This window comes from Mus caroli, unplaced genomic scaffold, assembly GCF_978045245.1.
Source record: "Mus caroli unplaced genomic scaffold, Mus_caroli_1 scaffold_10, whole genome shotgun sequence".
Taxonomy (NCBI): domain Eukaryota; kingdom Metazoa; phylum Chordata; class Mammalia; order Rodentia; family Muridae; genus Mus; species Mus caroli.
This window is the reverse complement of record NW_028227265.1, coordinates 22,197,483-22,214,370: the sequence shown is the minus strand read 5'-3', so window position 1 is coordinate 22,214,370 and position 16,888 is coordinate 22,197,483. Positions and strand designations below refer to the sequence as shown.

The 16,888-nt window shown below is 43.4% G+C and overlaps 1 protein-coding gene across 7 annotated transcripts in view; it reads left to right on the top strand.

Moving 5' to 3' along the window:
- Positions 1-11,533: 11,533 nt before the first annotated feature.
- Nfat5 (nuclear factor of activated T cells 5) overlaps positions 11,534-16,888 on the top strand; it is an 89,397-nt gene continuing 84,042 nt past the window's right edge. For 3 of the 7 annotated variants that reach the window (XM_029480994.2, XM_029480992.2, XM_021171155.3), the window contains exons 1-2: positions 11,534-11,994; positions 13,696-13,749. In XM_029480994.2, coding sequence (XP_029336854.1) covers positions 11,922-11,994; positions 13,696-13,749 — 127 coding nt within the window. In that variant the 5' untranslated portion in view covers positions 11,534-11,921. Of the gene's footprint in view, positions 11,995-13,695; positions 13,750-16,888 lie in introns of those variants that run through there. The other 4 variants (XM_085843601.1, XM_029480996.2, XM_029480995.2 and 1 more) reach the window with 2 other exon arrangements.

Sequence of the window (16,888 nt, the reverse complement as noted above, 5' to 3'; positions counted from 1 at the left end):
AGAAGAGAAGAGAAGAGAAGAGAAGAGAAGAGAAGAGAAGAGAAGAGAAGAGAAGAGAAGAGAAGAGAAGAGAGAGAGGGAGAGGACAAAATGAAACTAAGACTATAATCACCAAAATTCAGAAAGGAAGTTACCTCTTATTAATTATTATGCAACTTTGGCTGATATTATAACCATCTACTCAACATCTGTTTTCCCACTTCCTTGCCGAATAACTCCCCATTTTATTTAGAGCTTGAAATACACCCCCCGCCAGCCCCAACACCCCCATTACTCCCCCCCACCACCGCAACACCCAGCCATCCTTTTTTTGATGGAATGATTAAATCCTTGCCAATGAGACCGAAGTTGAAGCCACCGTGTAGAGCTGTCCCCTTTGTCCCTTCTCCTTTCTGCCTCCTCTTATCTAGACTACAGACAGGTGCCTGGAGGCAACAACTGTCTTCTTGTGGAAAGAAGGCTGTTTCTTTTTTTTTTTTTTTTTTTTTTTTTTTGGTTTTTTCGAGACAGGGTTTCTCTGTATAGCCCTGGCTGTCCTGGAACTCACTTTGTAGACCAGGCTGGCCTCGAACTCAGAAATCCGCCTGCCTCTGCCTCCCGAGTGCTGGGATTAAAGGCGTGAGCCACCACGCCCGGCTTAAGAAGGCTGTTTCTAAAGGTGGGACTGGAGAACACCTATGTGTCTGATGGCGTGCTGGAGTTGTGAGACCAGCCTAGGACATCCAAATTCTAGATTTGCATGAGGAAAACAAACAAACCTACGAGCCACTGGTGTCTGTTACTTACAGCCAAAAATAATCTCTGATAATCTAACCTGCTTACATACTTCATAGAGAAGAGACCCACCCAACCAAGTTCCATAAACCTCTGGGCAGACTGTATCAAGTTAAGGGTTTTTGGTTTTGTCAGTTCGTTTGTTTCCCAATCATGGTGCACATACCTGCAGTTTCAGCTCTTAGAAAGTGCAGAGGGAGAAAGAACAGGAGTTCAAGTCATACTTGGCTCCATCAGGAGACCAGCCAGGGCTACAGGAGAGCCTGTCTCAACCTCTTCCTGAAGAGAAAAACCCTATGAAAGCAAAGGTACTTTCTCTATGGGTGTGTACAGGCTCCTGAGGAGCGAGTTGTATGGCAACCGCTGGGTACCTCAGTCTTGTGACTTACTGTAACGGAGAGGGAATGGCCATGAATTGAGGTATAGAAAAAGAGAATTCCCAAAGTGGTTGGGATTTTCCTGGAATAAAGTTAAACCCTCCTCTCTCTTTTTATATGGGATGTACCTCGCGTGTCCTGGTGTCAAGTGCCTGCTGGGACAGACAATTCTGTAAGGCTAATGATATGGGGACGTTATCTTTGTGGAGCAAAGTTAGCATGGGCCACCTCGGCCAGCCATGTTGGTCCCAGCCAGTGTGGGATGGTCTTGTGTTTTCTTAGATCCTATAAATGATTATGTGTTCTAGAAAGTTCAGCATTATCAAAGCAGTAAACTACTGAAGCATATGAGAATGTGACAGAAATAATGCTACATCTATCTAAAAGGAGTTGAAGCTCTGGGTAAAGGTGGTCCCGTTCCTGTGGGCAAAGACTGCTTTGGGGTTTGGGGTTGATCTGCTCTTGAGGAACAACGCAGATTATAACGTTCTCTTTCTTCCAGAGGGAACTTACTGGAGTCACTGTCTTACTGAGTGAGTCCGTCTTACTCTTTCTTCATTTCTTTTTCCTTTGGTCTGACGATTGAGTCTAGGACTCACTTAGGCTAAGCCTAATGTTTCCCTCAGAATTCCCCTCTTTTTTCATATCACTCTGGTATAAAGAAAGCTTGAGGGCTGGGGACGGAGTTTACTTAGTAGAATGCTGGCCTAGCATGCACAAGGCTGTGGGCTCAATGAACCCACATAAACTGTCATTCCAGGACTTGGTAGGTAAAGGCAGGGGGATCATCAGTTCAAGGTCATCCTTGGCTACATAGTGAATTTGGCTAGCCTGGGCTACTTGAGACTCTGTCCTCAAAACAAAACAAAGTTTTAATTGGGACATAGCTCATCGAGGTGGTCTGTTCATTCCTTACAACCTTACTTTAGCAGCTTGGGGCTAAGCTCACAGTTTCTCAGCCTGTTTTGTACCTTTCTATATACATTGGTTCTTGGTCCGGGCTTACAGAGTCAATCTCAAGGGTTTGCACATTTGGGGATCCTTTTGATAGCCACCACAGCCCCCTGTTTTCTTCCTGCTAGCTTTCCGACCCTACCCTCACTTTCCATAAGAATTACTGGTCTTTAGAATTCCTGCACTTCCCCCCCCCCCCCCCGCATTCCGTTATTAAGAAAAATGGCCATGGAATGGCTTAAACATTAACGCTAGAGCGGGCCTGGCCTGAACACTGGGCATGCACGTCTGAATATTCTTCTTTCTTATCAACCTATTCTTTCCCTGACTTGCAGCCAGTGATGTTTACTTGGGTTTCCTATTGGTCAGGAGTACCAAGATCACTTCTTTTCCATTAGTCTTTATCATCCCAGATAACAGTGGAAAGTCTCTTGGAGGATTCACCTTCATTGTTTGCTTTTCTGCTCTTTTTCGGGGTGGGAGTGGGAGGTAGGTTGAGCTACTGGATTCCATTAAACAGAACCCTTAGTTTCTCAGACTTTCTTCCCTCCCTCTCTCAGCATGTGGGCAGTGACTGAATTATTTCTCTCTTTTTTTTTAAAGATTTATTTATTATTATAAATAGGTACATTGTAGCTGTCTTCAGACACACCAGAAGAGGGTGTCAGATCCCATTACAAATGGTTGTGAGCCACCATGTGGTTGCTGGGATTTGAACTCAGGACCTTTGGAAGAGCAGTCAGTGCTCTTACCCATCTTGCCAGCCTGAATTATTTCAATATTACTTCTAATAATGTCTTGCATATAAAATGTCTTTTTTCCATTTTTCCCTCTTTATTCCAGGACCCTACTGCTCATTTTAAGCCTGAAATTATTAGTCTTTGTTCCATAGAGTTCCTGCTATTACTTTTTAAAAATGGAACTGTGGCCAGCCATTGGCTTCTTGAAAAAATTCAAGGGCTTATTTCCCTAGGGCTTCTAGGATAAGGAGCAAAATCCTTGACATGGTGTTCAAGCCTTCTCCTCAGGATCTCTTTCACCTCCTTGCCTTCTTCCAGGCAATTTCTTACCCAATAGTAATTCACTCATTCTCTCTCTGGCCCCTTCCCCCTCTCCCCCACCCCTACACATAGGGTCTCATATATCACAGGCTAGTCTCAAACTCAACAAATTCATCTAGGTTGACCCTGAACTTTCAATGGGATTCCAGGATTGACCACCTTCCTCAGTTTGGGGAGAGGGGTGTTAGGGATAGAGCCTAGGGTTTTGTGAACGCTAAGCCAGTACTCTACCAACTGAGCTACATCCCCTGGCCTCTGTATTAAATTCTGACCAAAATGTCAACCGATGGCTACTTGAGGACTTATTTTGCTCTGTTTGGGTTCTGAAGCCATGTGCTCACCATCAATTATAAGCTATATAAGGAAAGGGTTGCCTGTTATCGTCGTCGTCGTCATCATCATCATCATCATCATCATCATTTTGATGCTGAGTCTGTCCCTGGACTTCGAGTGTGCTAAGCATATGCTCTTCCACTGAGCTGCTAACCTCCCGACCCGTGTTTCCTCTATTTTCCCCATCTGAAGGGTGTATGCACATATGCTGCTATGCCAGCAATTTGAGCGCAATCTTACAGAAATCCATCGGCCAGAACAATTAACTTTCTTGAAAGCCAGACCTGGTAGCTCATACCTGTAATCCTAGTATTTTCAAGGCTAAGGCAAGAAAGAAAGAGGATTTTGTCAAGTTTAAGGCCAGCCTGGGTGAGTAGTAAGACTTCGTCGAAAGAAAGAAAGAAAGAAAGAAAGAAAGAAAGAAAGAAAGAAAGAAAGAAAGAAAGGAAGGAAGGAAGGAAGGAAGGAAGGAAGAAAGTGTGTGTGTGTGTGTGTGTGTGTGTGTGTTGGCTCAGGAGGTAAATAAAGGTGCTTGCCACACATACCTGACAACTTGAGTTCCATCTTGAGAACCCGTAAGAAGGTGAAAGGAGAGAATTGACTCCACAAAGTTGTCCTCCTGTGCCATAGCGCGTGGGCACATACAAGCATGTGGGGGCAAACACACACACACAAATAAAATGATAGAGTGTGGTGGCACACGTCTTTAATGCCAACACTTGGGAAGCAGATGCAGATGGAGCTCTGTGCCATTAAGGCCAACCTGGTTGACATAGCGAGTTCCTGGTCAGTCAGAGACACGACCCTGTCTCAAAAACCAAAACAAATACATAAGATGTTTTAAATCGTCGAAGAGCTCAGGTTGAATTTACGTAGGACATTTTACTTTAGCTGGACTTGGAGTGCAAAAGGGATTTTTTTTATAGGTGGAGAAAGTGAATCAATAAATAAACAAGGACTCCAAGTTTCCCGTTTTATAATGAAATTCTGACACTATTTACAGTTCTTTCGTGAATCTCTTCTCATGTTAGGGGTAGTCTCGGCTTTTTAAATTTTTTACTCAGCCAGAAACAAATGCCTTTCAGGCAGAATATGTTATTTCTAAAGTAAGTCCGGTTTATCCAATAACTCCAACTCAGCCCTTAAATTGGGGCTTAGTTGTGGATGACCAATTCAACTATTTTATCATCGCATCCTTCACCCGAGCCTTTAGCCCATAATCCTCCGTAAACCGAAACAAAGACACCTGTTGTTTTTTCTGACCATCCGCTGACAAAGTCCAATGAAGCTCAGGTATTTCTCAGAATATTTGCAACAACACATCATAGCTCTGGTGCCGACACGAGTGTGCAGGGACTTGGCCCTGCACATACCTCCCTTTTTCCCACCTCCTTAGGAAGCTGCTGTTGGAATGAAGAGATGTAGCCCTGCTATGGGAGAGGGGGGAGAAGAGATGGTGTGTGGGGTGCAGAAACCACATTCTTTTCTTTATCCCTTTATCAAACGGATGGAAAAGCAAACAGATAATTTATGTGTAGAAGTCAGTAAGGATTCCTTGTCTGGGACTTATCACAGAGCAGGGGTTTGTTTACAGGGCAAATGTCCAGGCTAAGTTTGCTCCTTAGATCTTTGTCATCTCCCACCCTACTATGGCCTTGATAATCCATTTCTGGAACAAAGAGAATGGATTTGCTTCGCGTAGAGGGATTTTCTTTTTTTAAATATATGTATTTTCTGGATTATATATCTTTCTTTATCTTCTTTTCTTTTCTTTCTTTCTTTTTTGTTTTGGTTTTGTTTGTTTGTTTGTTTGTTTGGTTGGTTGGTTGGTTGGTTTGGTTTGGTTTTTTTGAGACAGGGTTTCTCTGTATAGCCCTGACTGTTCTGGAACTCACTTTGCAGACCAGGCTGGCCTCGAACTCAGAAATCTGCCTGCCTCTGTATAAGTATAAAGTATAAAGAACAAGAGGAGTCATAGGAAACTGTAAAACCTCTACCAGTTTGTAAGCTTGGTCAAACTAATGTCACTGCTAGCTAGAGGTGGGTACTACTAGATTCAATAAATAATTAGAGGTGGAAAGGCCTTTTCAAAGCCTGCTGGAATACGGATTTGCTTGCAGTTTGCATAGGTTTGACTACCTGGAGTTGGGAGGATTTAAAGACCTTACTTCCTTTCGTGGTTTAAGGGGTCCCAGAGTTTCTACCTTCTCAGTGAAGTGTCTTCCTCCCCAGTCCATCCTTTGTATTGCTTGAGCACTTACTTTATCCTTCCATTGTTCACTTGTCTTTTAGATTCAAGTGATTAAATTGGATCTCCAGACTCTGTCTCTACTAGGCAAGGCCACCAGGCAATGTGAACACAAAGATAGCCCCGAATATGACCCAACATAAAGTCATAAAATGACTCAAAACATTATCATTATTTTTGGCCCTTTTTTTTTTGTAACTAAGCTACACAGGTCTCAAGTATAGACTTTTTAGAATCATCACTATTTTTTATTTATTTTGAGCAGGGTCTCACTGTGCAGCCTTGGCAGAGCTAAGACTCCCTATGTAGACCAGGCTAGCCTTTGAACTCATGGAGATCTGTCTGCCTCTGCCTCCTAAATGCTGGAAATAAAAGCTTGTGGCACCACATCTAGCAAATTTTATTTTGTTATTACTTTTATGTGTGTCTGGTACCTCTGTGTTTGTTTACATTTGCTTTGGATACACTTGCACACCAATGTGTGTGTGCTGGCCAGAGATTAGCATTTTGGATTCTTCTGTTGCCCCTTCCCCTTCTTTATTTATTTATTTATTTATTTATTTATTTATTTTTGAGATAGGGTCTCTTTGCTACACTGGTTGGCCAGTGCGTTCTGCAGATCTTTCTGTGTCTGCCACTCAGCACTTGAGTTGCTCATGCATGGTGTTCAGTCTTCAACCGGGGTGTTAAGGATCTAAGCTCAAGCCCTCATGCTTGCTACTGGAAACATTTCCCTCATGGAGGCCTCTATTCTCTACCCTTAAACCTCAATGTTGTAGGTGACAACCTTATGATTCAGTGTCAAAAGGCTGGACATCCCTGCAAAATCTCGAGAGACTTGACTGATAAGGCATCAAATCTCAACTGACTTGGAAGAATTCATAACAACCAACAGAAGTATTTTATAGAATTAAATGTCTGGTTATAATAAGACAAAGGCACTTTGGAAGATTCTAGACCTGATGCAAATAGTATGGTCTAATTTCGCCTTCAGGAATATTTGCTAGAACATGTTTTCAGTGTGATACTGACACATAAACATAACCAAATATAAATTTAATTGGAATTTCAGCACAATGAGGTCATTGCTATTTCCCACCACTATCGACTCTCTTTTATTATTATAAAGGAGAGTTCTCAGGGCGGGGCAAAATGAACCTGTGGTCCAAACTTTCTTTGGACCGATTACTTAAATTGCTCTGGGAAATTTCCTTTCAGGTTTTGTGTTTGTTTAGTCAGGTTCCTTACAATATATGTGTGACTAAAATCATCTTAACAGCCTTAATTGTATTACAAGGGCAATGGTTCTGTAGGTCTTGTGACAACACATTCTTCTCTTCTGTATGAGTTTATTTATTTAATTTCTTTTCAGTGGTTGATATTTGAACCTCTTTCATTTACAGTACATCCGGCTACACTGTTCATACAAGTGCCTAAGCAGGTTCAGGAGGGGTTAAAGAACGCACTGCTGATATAAAAACTGCCTCTCTGTTATGTAATCTGAACAACTTGGAGTTGAATCTTGCCTCTGGTGAGATTATCAAATAACTAGGGAATATGGTATTTGATTGGGACGTAATATAAAAGAACTATACACAATGCCACGTCCGTACATTTTGTTCCATGAACCTATTGTGATTTTTTTTTTTACAAGAAGTAATTTCCACATTTTAAATGTTTAAATGATTTCATTTTTGTCGTTCTTGCTTGTCCTGGCTATTTTATGAAGAAGTACTGACAGTGAGTTGTGTCTAAAATATATCATTATATGAATTACAGATAAAGGGGAATGGAATTTGAGACATTAGTGAACACCCAGGGAAATACTATGAGGATCAGAAGTCATGTTTAATTTACAAAGTATATAATGATCAAAAAAAAATTTTTTTTTTTTTTTTTTTTTTTTGGAGACAAAGTCTCAATATGTAGTCTTGGCTGGCCCAGAACTCACAGAGATCTGCTTGCTTTGCTTTGCCTTTCAAGTGTCAGGGTCAAAGATACACACCTTCGCTCGCAGCTGCTTTTGCTTTTGTTGTGTGGAAGCACAGTTTCATGTAGCTCAGTGTGGTCTTGAACTTCTTCTTGTCTCCCAAGCACTGGGGTGACAGCAGGTACCTCCACATCTACCTGGGTTTTTGTCACCACTGCCACCCCCCTCCTCCTCTTCCTTCTCTTTCTCCTCTTCCTCCTTCTTCTCCTTCTTCCTCTTGTTCCTCCTTCTCCTCCTCTTGCTCCTCCTCCTCCTCCTCCTCCTCCTCCTCCTTCTCTTCTTGATACAAGAGCCCATGTAACTCTGACTCTCCTGCTTTCCCCTCCTGAGTGTTGGGGTTACAGGCCCATGCCCTGCATTCAGGTCACTATTTACTTACTTACTTGAGACAGGGGCTCCTGTATCCTAGGTTAGGGTCACACTGGGCATATAACCAAGGGTGATCTTGAACCTCTGTTCTTGCCTCTACTGAGGTTGTAAGCACATGTGTTTGCAGAGTTGCCAATTGAAACCAGGGCTTTACCCATGCCAGGCAAACACTTTTCTGAGCTAGTCTTTTGTTGTTTTGTTTTTGAGACAGAATCTCTCTACATACTTCAAGCTGGCCTTGAACTCACTACGCAGCCCAAAGCCATCTTTGAAAACTTGTCAATATTCTCGCTCAGCGTTCCTCTGTGGCAGGATTGCAGGCATGTATCACCAATCTTGGCTTATTTGAGTTAAGTCACTGATACTGAAAAGAATAAAATGAACCCCCCCCTTTTTTTTCTTTGTTTGCTTGCTTTTGTTGCTGTTTGAGACAAGGCCTCAAACTGTAGTCTCTCAAACTGTAACCTCCAGTTCACATCGATTCTCCTGCTTTAAGAGTTTGTGTTATGGGCCAACATGTTTCGTGTAAATCTAGGTTTCTAAGATGCTGCAAAGCATGGAAACAAAAATTCTCTTTCTAAATCATTTTTCAGGGCTGGGGAGATGGTCAAACGATCCTCGAAACCCAATGTAAAGGTGGAAGGAGAGAACTCATCTCACAAAATTTTCCTCTGACTCAAAAAGTGCACCAGGGCGCATCTGCCCACAAGTAGACACATACGCATACAATAATACATACATCTTAAAGATTCAATTGAAACAGGTTTTTGAAGAATGTGTCTGTTGAAGGAGGGACTTTGGATTTTCATCCATTTAGTTATAGCAAATGTTTGCTCTGCATGTGGCTCATAGGTATAATTTCAGCACTTGGAGGCTGAGACAGGAGGACCACTGGGTGTTTGAGGACAACCTGATGTACATACTGAAAAGGTAGGCCAACCTAGGCTACAAAGAGAGTCTGTCTCAAAAACTTTACATACACACACACTCACAGTATTCAGTGCAGGGCCTGTTGCGGTGGTAGGTCCTGAGCCTGCAGACTGCCAGTCTAGAGAATTAACTGTCAAAGACAAGTCACACTTAGTCACACTTTGGAGGATCCCTCTTCACTTTGCAATTCTCTAAGCAGAGAAAATCTGATCAACAGAAAGCATAATGGAAAAACTTTGGGTAAAGGGCAGAGAAGAGCTGAAAGAAAGGGGAAGAGGCCTTGGCCCTTCTTGACTTGTTAACTAGGGTCAGAAAGGGGATTTCCTATACCCTAAGTGTGTTTCAATCTCATAGGTTTGGAGAAAGGACTATGCTTAGTGATTCACCTCGCTTTCTCAGTACTGAGGTTCAGCCTGGTCCATTGTAATTTCCTCTTCATGTATTATGTAGTGACTAATGGAAGGGCTGGGTCACCAACCAATGTTTTACTCCAACTCAAAGCTATAGGATTTCAATTGGCCTTAGCGTGTTGGGCAATAGGAGGTTTGAATCTTCTCTTATCAAATGAGCGGGTCTCTTAGTTATGAAGGGACTTCCCTTGGGACGTGTTACAACAGAGTACAGTGGCCATAGAAATTTGAGGGTAGTTTCCTGTTTTGCTCTGCTATGTCTTGGGGTGGCTCTAAAAACCTTCCTTACTTGTGACTGATGAAAATGCTCACAGGGTTCATTAATTATCACTAAGAATTCACTGAAGATAATCAGGCAACCTGTATCAGATGTTCAGATGAAAGGATAGGTGGTTTCTGATAACACAAATGTAAATTCTAGGTCTGTAGGTTAAGCTTGCTAAAGGGCCCACCCCAGAGCTGCCTGCACTGGGGCCTCCCTTGCTCAGAGACTCTTCCCCAACTCCAGCATTCCAAGTCCCAATAAAGTGCCCAAATTCACAGAGGCAAAACTTTGTTAAAGATTTATATGGGTATATACGCAGGGTTTTAGGATTTGTGACCAGCTTTGTAGACACAGTAACACACATCAAGGCATCTTTAACACCTGAAAAACACTGCCCACATGGCTGTTGGCATCAAAATCCCACACAAAATTAAAAATTATTTTCCAAGATGCGCACCCTGTGCTCAAATTGATATTTTAATAACTCGATTAAAAATTTCCCGAAAGTCTATTAAGAGTCAGGAAACAGTCTGTGGTGGAGGTGAGGATGTGTTTTTGCAACGGAAACTTTTAGCCCCCGTGAACAGAGCAGCCAAAAAATCTCATTTACATGTTTTCCCTCCATTCTCCCTTAGCACAGTGAAAAATGAAAACCAGTGTGGAAGAGTATGTTTGCTTACTTCTCTCCTCCCACCCCATGCACGCGTGTACATACACAAGAGCCAGGTGGACTCACATGATCCCACTTTTAAATTGTCTTTTATTTTCCACTCCGGAGTAAATTCGACCATTCACTATCAGAGACATCATTATACATAAACTTAAACAACAACAACAACAAAAAATCAAAGCCAGGCATGGTGGTACTCTTCTGTAATCCCAGCATTCGGAAAGCTGAGTCAGGAGAACTGCCCTAAAATTGAGGCCAGTCTAAATCTACCCGGCGAATTGCAGGCCAGCTAGACCTACATAACAAAATCACCTGTCTAAATAAATAAATAAATAAATAAATGCAGTCGATGTAAATTTGGTGTGGTGGGTAAGGTGGACGGGGGGGGGGGGGGGGGGGGGGGGAGGGGGGTATTTTCATTAAAAAGAATCAATAGCCGGGCATGGTGCCTTCCGACCGGCAGGGGCAAGCACAGCTCTGTGAGTTTGAGGCCAGCCTGATCTACATAGTGAGCTCCAGGCCAGAGTGGGCCAACAGAAATCATCAACAACAACAAAATCCACGAACAGGAACAATAACAACAAAATCCACAAACAAAACTTAGTAACTCGTGATGGTGGTGGTGGTGGGGAATATGGCTTGCCCTTTCTTAATTAAAAAGTGAGTCTGATAGCCCCTTGGCCAGCTCACTGCAGACACTGCTATGAAAAACCCCCGAAGGGCCCGGTTGCTGTCCAAGCCGTGGAACTCCATTCCCCAGTGCTGAGCTCCAGCGAGCGGGCCTCGATCGCTGCAAGTCCCTGGAGGGCTTTTCTCCTCCTGGCTGACTTCCAGGTCCCCCAGGGTCTGTGTCCTCCTAAGTACACCACGGAGCAGGGCCGGCCGCCTCAGGCTCGCCGCCACCAGGTCGTGGCAAAAAAAAAAAAAAAAAAAAAAAAAAAATCTTTTCCCTTCTCAGGGCCCCAGAAGCCAGGCCGCCTCCCTCCTCCCTCCCTGCTGGCTGGCGGGGCCCTTTCCCAGCTCGGGATCAGCAGCGGCCGCAGCAGCGACGGCAGGAAGCGAAGCCCTTGTTGATGCTGTTCCTTGGCGCGCCTGTCCGCCCTCCGCCGGCCGCCAGGCTCTTCCGGGCTCCCGGCCCTCCCCCCCTCCGCGCGTGCGCAGTGCCCCACGAGGGGGCGGGGCTCAGATTCCTGTCAGCGGCGGCGGCGGTGGCGGCGGCCGTCAGTGTGCGCTGAGGAGAAGCCCGAAACGGACCCGTTTGGCTCTCCCTCTTCCCCTTTCCCCGGTCCGAAGCTTCTTCTCTCTGGACTCACCGGGAGTCAGTTCTCCACTCCGCAGAGCTGTTCCCTCCACTCCGCCGCCCTTCTCGTCGCTCGGCCGGGTGGGAAGTGACTGCCCTCGAGGAGGAGGAGGAGGCAGCGGCTGCCGCCCTCGCCTCGCCGCCCCCGGTTCGGTGCCCGCGGATCCCGGAGAGGAGGTGCCGCCGCCACCGCCGCTCCCCCCCTCCCGCTGCCCTCGGGCCGGGCTGGGTCGAGCTGCGATGCCCTCGGACTTCATCTCATTGCTCAGCGCGGACCTAGACCTGGAATCGCCCAAGTCCCTGTACTCGCGAGGTGAGTCAGATGGGGGGGTGGGGGGTGGGGCGTGGGGGCGGGGAGCGCGAGCGCGCGGAGTCCCGGGCTGGGGTGTGTGTGTGGGGGTCCCCCGTCGGGACCGGGCTCGGGCGGGCTTGCCCCTCACGAGAGTCCTGGGCTGGCCGCGGAGGGCCAGGGGTAATCCCGGAGCTGCCGAGCGGCACCCACCTCCCCAGCGCAGCGCCGCGCGGCGCGGCGGGGCGGCGGGGGGCTCAGGGTCCGCGCGCCCCCCGGAGTCCTCTGCGGTCCCGAAGGTTCGCAACCTGCGGGTCGGCGGGTCCGGACTCCACCACACTCGGCGGACTGCCGGCCCAGTCCTCCCCCGGCTCGGGAATCACCCCACTGGTCCCGCTGCTGGGGACACCGGGAAAGGGGGGGGTGATCGGGGCGCCGCGGCTCGTGTCCCCCGGACTCTCCTCCTTGGCAAAGTTGCCCCACGCCGGGCTGCGTGGCCCCAAGGGGCTTCGGAGCTCAGGGTCACCATTTTTTTCTCTCCCTCTGGTCTTGTTTGTGCGCGGTCGTCCTACTCCCCCCCACCCCCCCTTCCCCGGCCTAGTCCACTCCCTCCCCATGTCGGGACGGCCCCCCTCGGCCAGGCGTTCTTCCTTTCCTCGTCATCTTCTTGCCTGGAAAAGGCCCCAATCTTCTTCTTTCTCTCTTTCCACCTCCGTGACATTCTAATTACTTCTCCTCTTTTACAAAGATAGGGATGCCCTTCTTGGAGTACTTGTATTCCTCTCCCTGGAGTACCAGGCTCGGGCACAGTCCTGCCCTTTGAGAAAAATTCTCTTCTGTTGCTGTTCAAGGGCTTCGTGCAGAGAGGAGGCAATGAACAGAAAATCCCATTTAAAACTACTTTGGCTAAGGCCTGCAGGGGATTCCCAGCATCTAAAACATTAATACTTAAGGTGATCTCTGCTGGGGTTAAATTCCTACACTGGACACCACAAGAATGTGTCAGAACAGGTTCCCCTTGCAAGGGGTATCAAATCAAAAATGCCCCCATCTGTACTCATTTCTTATACCAGTGGAAGGAGGCTAAAGACAGTTCTTTTATATTTTTTTTTACAAATATACCATGGTGAACCCTTTTCCCAAGAAATCCAGCATTTCTCCTATTTTTTGGTTTTACAAACTCACCAGAAAAATTTCACCTCTTCCGGGTAGAGAAGGACTAAAGCCTGGTGTTAATGTATTTATATGAGTGAATCAGAGGGGTATGGTTTGCCCTGGAAGGTGCTAGACTTTATAGACTACAGGCCATTGTCTGTTGCTTTGATGAATTTAGTTGGCAGTCACTATCCTGTAGGATGTTTTTCAGATATTACCTGAAGTAGCTTAGAAATATTGTAGTTTGAAGTGTCAGAGAGAAGAGAAAATATCAAGAGATGATCCTTAGAATAGGACTAATGCACAATTGGATGCTAAAAATAGTCAAGACAGTAATACCATTTGGGCAGTAATCATCAGATAATTTTCCATGAAACAAATGCTTTATCAAAATCTAAGTTTAGCTTTAGAGACCAGTGTAGAAGCAACCCCACCTTCCTTTTGCAGACTAAACTAATATGGGCTTAGGCTCTTAAAAATACATAATAGTTATGTAAGAGATGTATGCTATCCTTGGCATTTTTTTCTCATTCAGCATAAAAAGTACTTAATGCTTTTTGTGTTTTTCAGATTCTCTGAAGTTACACCCATCACAGACTTTTCATAGAGCTGGACTATTGGAAGGTCAGCAAAGTGCCCTGTTACAGCATAGTGTGTCAGTGTGCAAAGGCTTTCTCTGAGATGGAGTTAAAGTGGGAAAGTGGGAAACTTTGCAGACTCACACAATCTAGTTTTTTTACTAAGAAGCCTGATCCTTCTTTTAGAGCAGCTAAATGTTTCAGTGGATTTCATTGCTGTGCTTGAATTGCTTGTAGGCCGTTGTATCTGCTTTGAGAGGCCTTGGAAAAATCCCTTAGGATCATTTAAAATTATGTGTTGGGTGTTCTACTTTAGTATTTCAGTTAAACTGTTCTTAAACACAAACTAAATTTGCAAAGATTCAAACGTAAAGATGACAAATTAATAAATACAGCAGTGACACCAAACACATACTTCGTTTGAAAATTCCAAACAGAAAACTTTTGGATGTTGTAAATTTCAAAATGATATAAAATCTATTCAGCAATTATTGACATTATTTCTGTTTCATTATATGTAAAGATAAGAAAAGCTACATAATAGGAATGATGCTTAGGGGGGAAAAAAAGGCCCCAAGGCAGTTCTGGGAAAGTTTATAGGATATGTACCTTAAACAGCTGACAATTACTTTAAAAAATGTTTTCTTTGTTGTAGTAAATATTTTAACCCTACATTGTTTGGATAGATTTATTTTTTAGACTTTACACTTACCTTCTTTGAATTTTAGGGTCTTGGTATTAGATATCAAGGATGTTAATTTAATTTCTCTATTGTACAGAGCTGAGAAACAAGCTGAAAGTAAGAGGCGTGGGGGGAAAGTTCAAGCTCAGCAGAAACAATGCTTTCTGTGTTTTAGTCAGTACTCCTTACTCAAAGCCAAGTGCTACTATGAAGTATATAGATCCAGTAACATAACAAGTATTTTATGATCTCTTTGAAAAAGGCTTTAAATATTTTCATAGGACTTCAGTATAGCTTTTTTCCTCCCTTAGAGGTAGGTAGACTTGAAGATACAGTGGAGGAAGTGGGTGTTGTAATTCAGCTTAGGTTTGAATACCAGTTTAGCAACTTCTTTAGCGCTGTGACCTGGGGCAAGTGATTTTACTATTCTAAACTTTATTATTCTTTCTACAAAAGTAGGTATCAAGGATACCTTAATTAGCTAATATGTATTAAAATACCTACTTACAGTATTTGGCTTTATTTACTTATTATTATATTATTGGGCAGAACTGGGGATTTATTTATTTACTTATTTTTAGTTCTTGAGACAGGGCCTTACTATGAAGATCTGGCCTGGAACTCCCTCTTGTCTGGAACTTAGATCTGCCTGCCCAGATTTAGGGGTGTGCCACAATGTCCAGCAATTCTGGGGATTTAACCTGGGGCTTCAAGAATGGGGAAAGTGTTCTATCACTGAGCCTTAGCAGGGATCATAATCAGAGATTATCAGGAAGGAGAAAGATACTGAAAGTGTGTTACTTACTTAGTTAAGAATTTAAGAAGGTATTTTATAAATGTTAGGGGTTTCGTTTTGTTGTTGTTTTGAGGTTTATTTTTGTGTGTATGAGTGTTTTGCTGGCCTATATGTCTGTGTAGCATGTATGCACCTTAAGCCCACAGAGCCCAGCAAGATCTGTGTTGGATTCTCAAAGATTGGAGTTACAGATGGTTATGAGCTGCCAAGTATGTGCTGGGAATCAGGCTTATGTCCTCTAGAAGAACAGCCAGTGCTCTTTACTGCTGAGCCATCTCTCTACTCCCCTAAAAGTTATTATTATTATTTTTTAACTTTAGCATCAACTATATTGTTTTAACAATATGATTTAGAACATATAAAATGTTCTCAAATATTTACTGGTTATATTTGTACATATAAAATGAGAGAGAGAGCGCGCGCGAGCTTGTGGGTATCAGTGTGAAGATACTTTTGTTTTTCAAGACTAGTATTTTTGTTGTTGTTTGTGTGTTTTTTGTTTTGTTTTGTTTTGTTTGAGACAGTTTTATTATGTAGCCGTGGCTGTCCTAGAACTCATTCTGTAGACTGAGCTAGTCTCAAGCTCATAGAGATCCACCAGGCTGTCTCCCAAGTGCTGGATTAAAGGCATGTAGAAGTGTTTCTTAATGAAGAAGATTTTTAGGCTTTATTCTTATTATTGATAATGATGATATGAGACCATAAAAGTTTTCACTGTCCTATCTTTTCTGGTCAGCAAGCCTGGGGAGTATCATAATCAGAAAGATTATAAGGCAGGATGAAAGTTTAATTGTTTAAGGAGGTAGGCTTTTTCTGTTTGTTTTGTTTTTGAGACAGGTTTCTCTGTGTAGCCCTAGCTGTTTTAGAATTCATAGACCAGGCTGGCCTTGAACTCACAGAGAGTTCTGTCTCCGCCTGCCAAATGCTGGGGTTAAAGGCATGCGCCACTGCTTCCGCATGATTGCTGTCCCAACTTTAAGGAGATATTTTTAATGAATTTATAGAAATAAAACCATTTAATATGCTTATTACATGCTTGTGCCTATATGCTAATTTTTAACTTCATTTGACAAAATGTCTTAAAAAGATCACCCTTTTACAGATATTTAATTACCAGCCATATATACATATAAATGTATGTATATATATTGAATTTTTGACTCACTACATCATGAATTCGCTTGTTTAATATTTTGAAACAATATTTAGCATTTATATTGCCCATTATTAACTTTAACTTTTAATTTAGAAATTCTACATTTCTTTGTGTATATACACGTACACATATAAAATGCATTGCCATGGAAGTCAGAGGGCAATTGTAGGTAGTTCTCTCCACCACATGAAATTTTAATTCAAGTAATCTGGCCTTGTGGTAGGTGCCTTTACCTATAGAGCTATCTTGGCCTGTGAGAAATCCATCTTAAATAATGTATAAAAGCAGAGACAATACAATGCTGAGTCTTTGTATACCCATCACCAAGCTTTAACAGTTTTCAGTGTCTTCTTTTTATCTTCTGTTTCCCAAACATTACTTTAAAATAAATGGGTTATTTTAAAATAAGTGCTAAATATTGTAATCATTTCACACATAAACACTTTTACATTATGGTGAGTTCTTTCTTTTTAAAAAGATTTTGTTTATTACTAACATAAAAGATAATACTTACTGTGCATGAGTGTCTTGCTTGCATGTTATATCTCCAC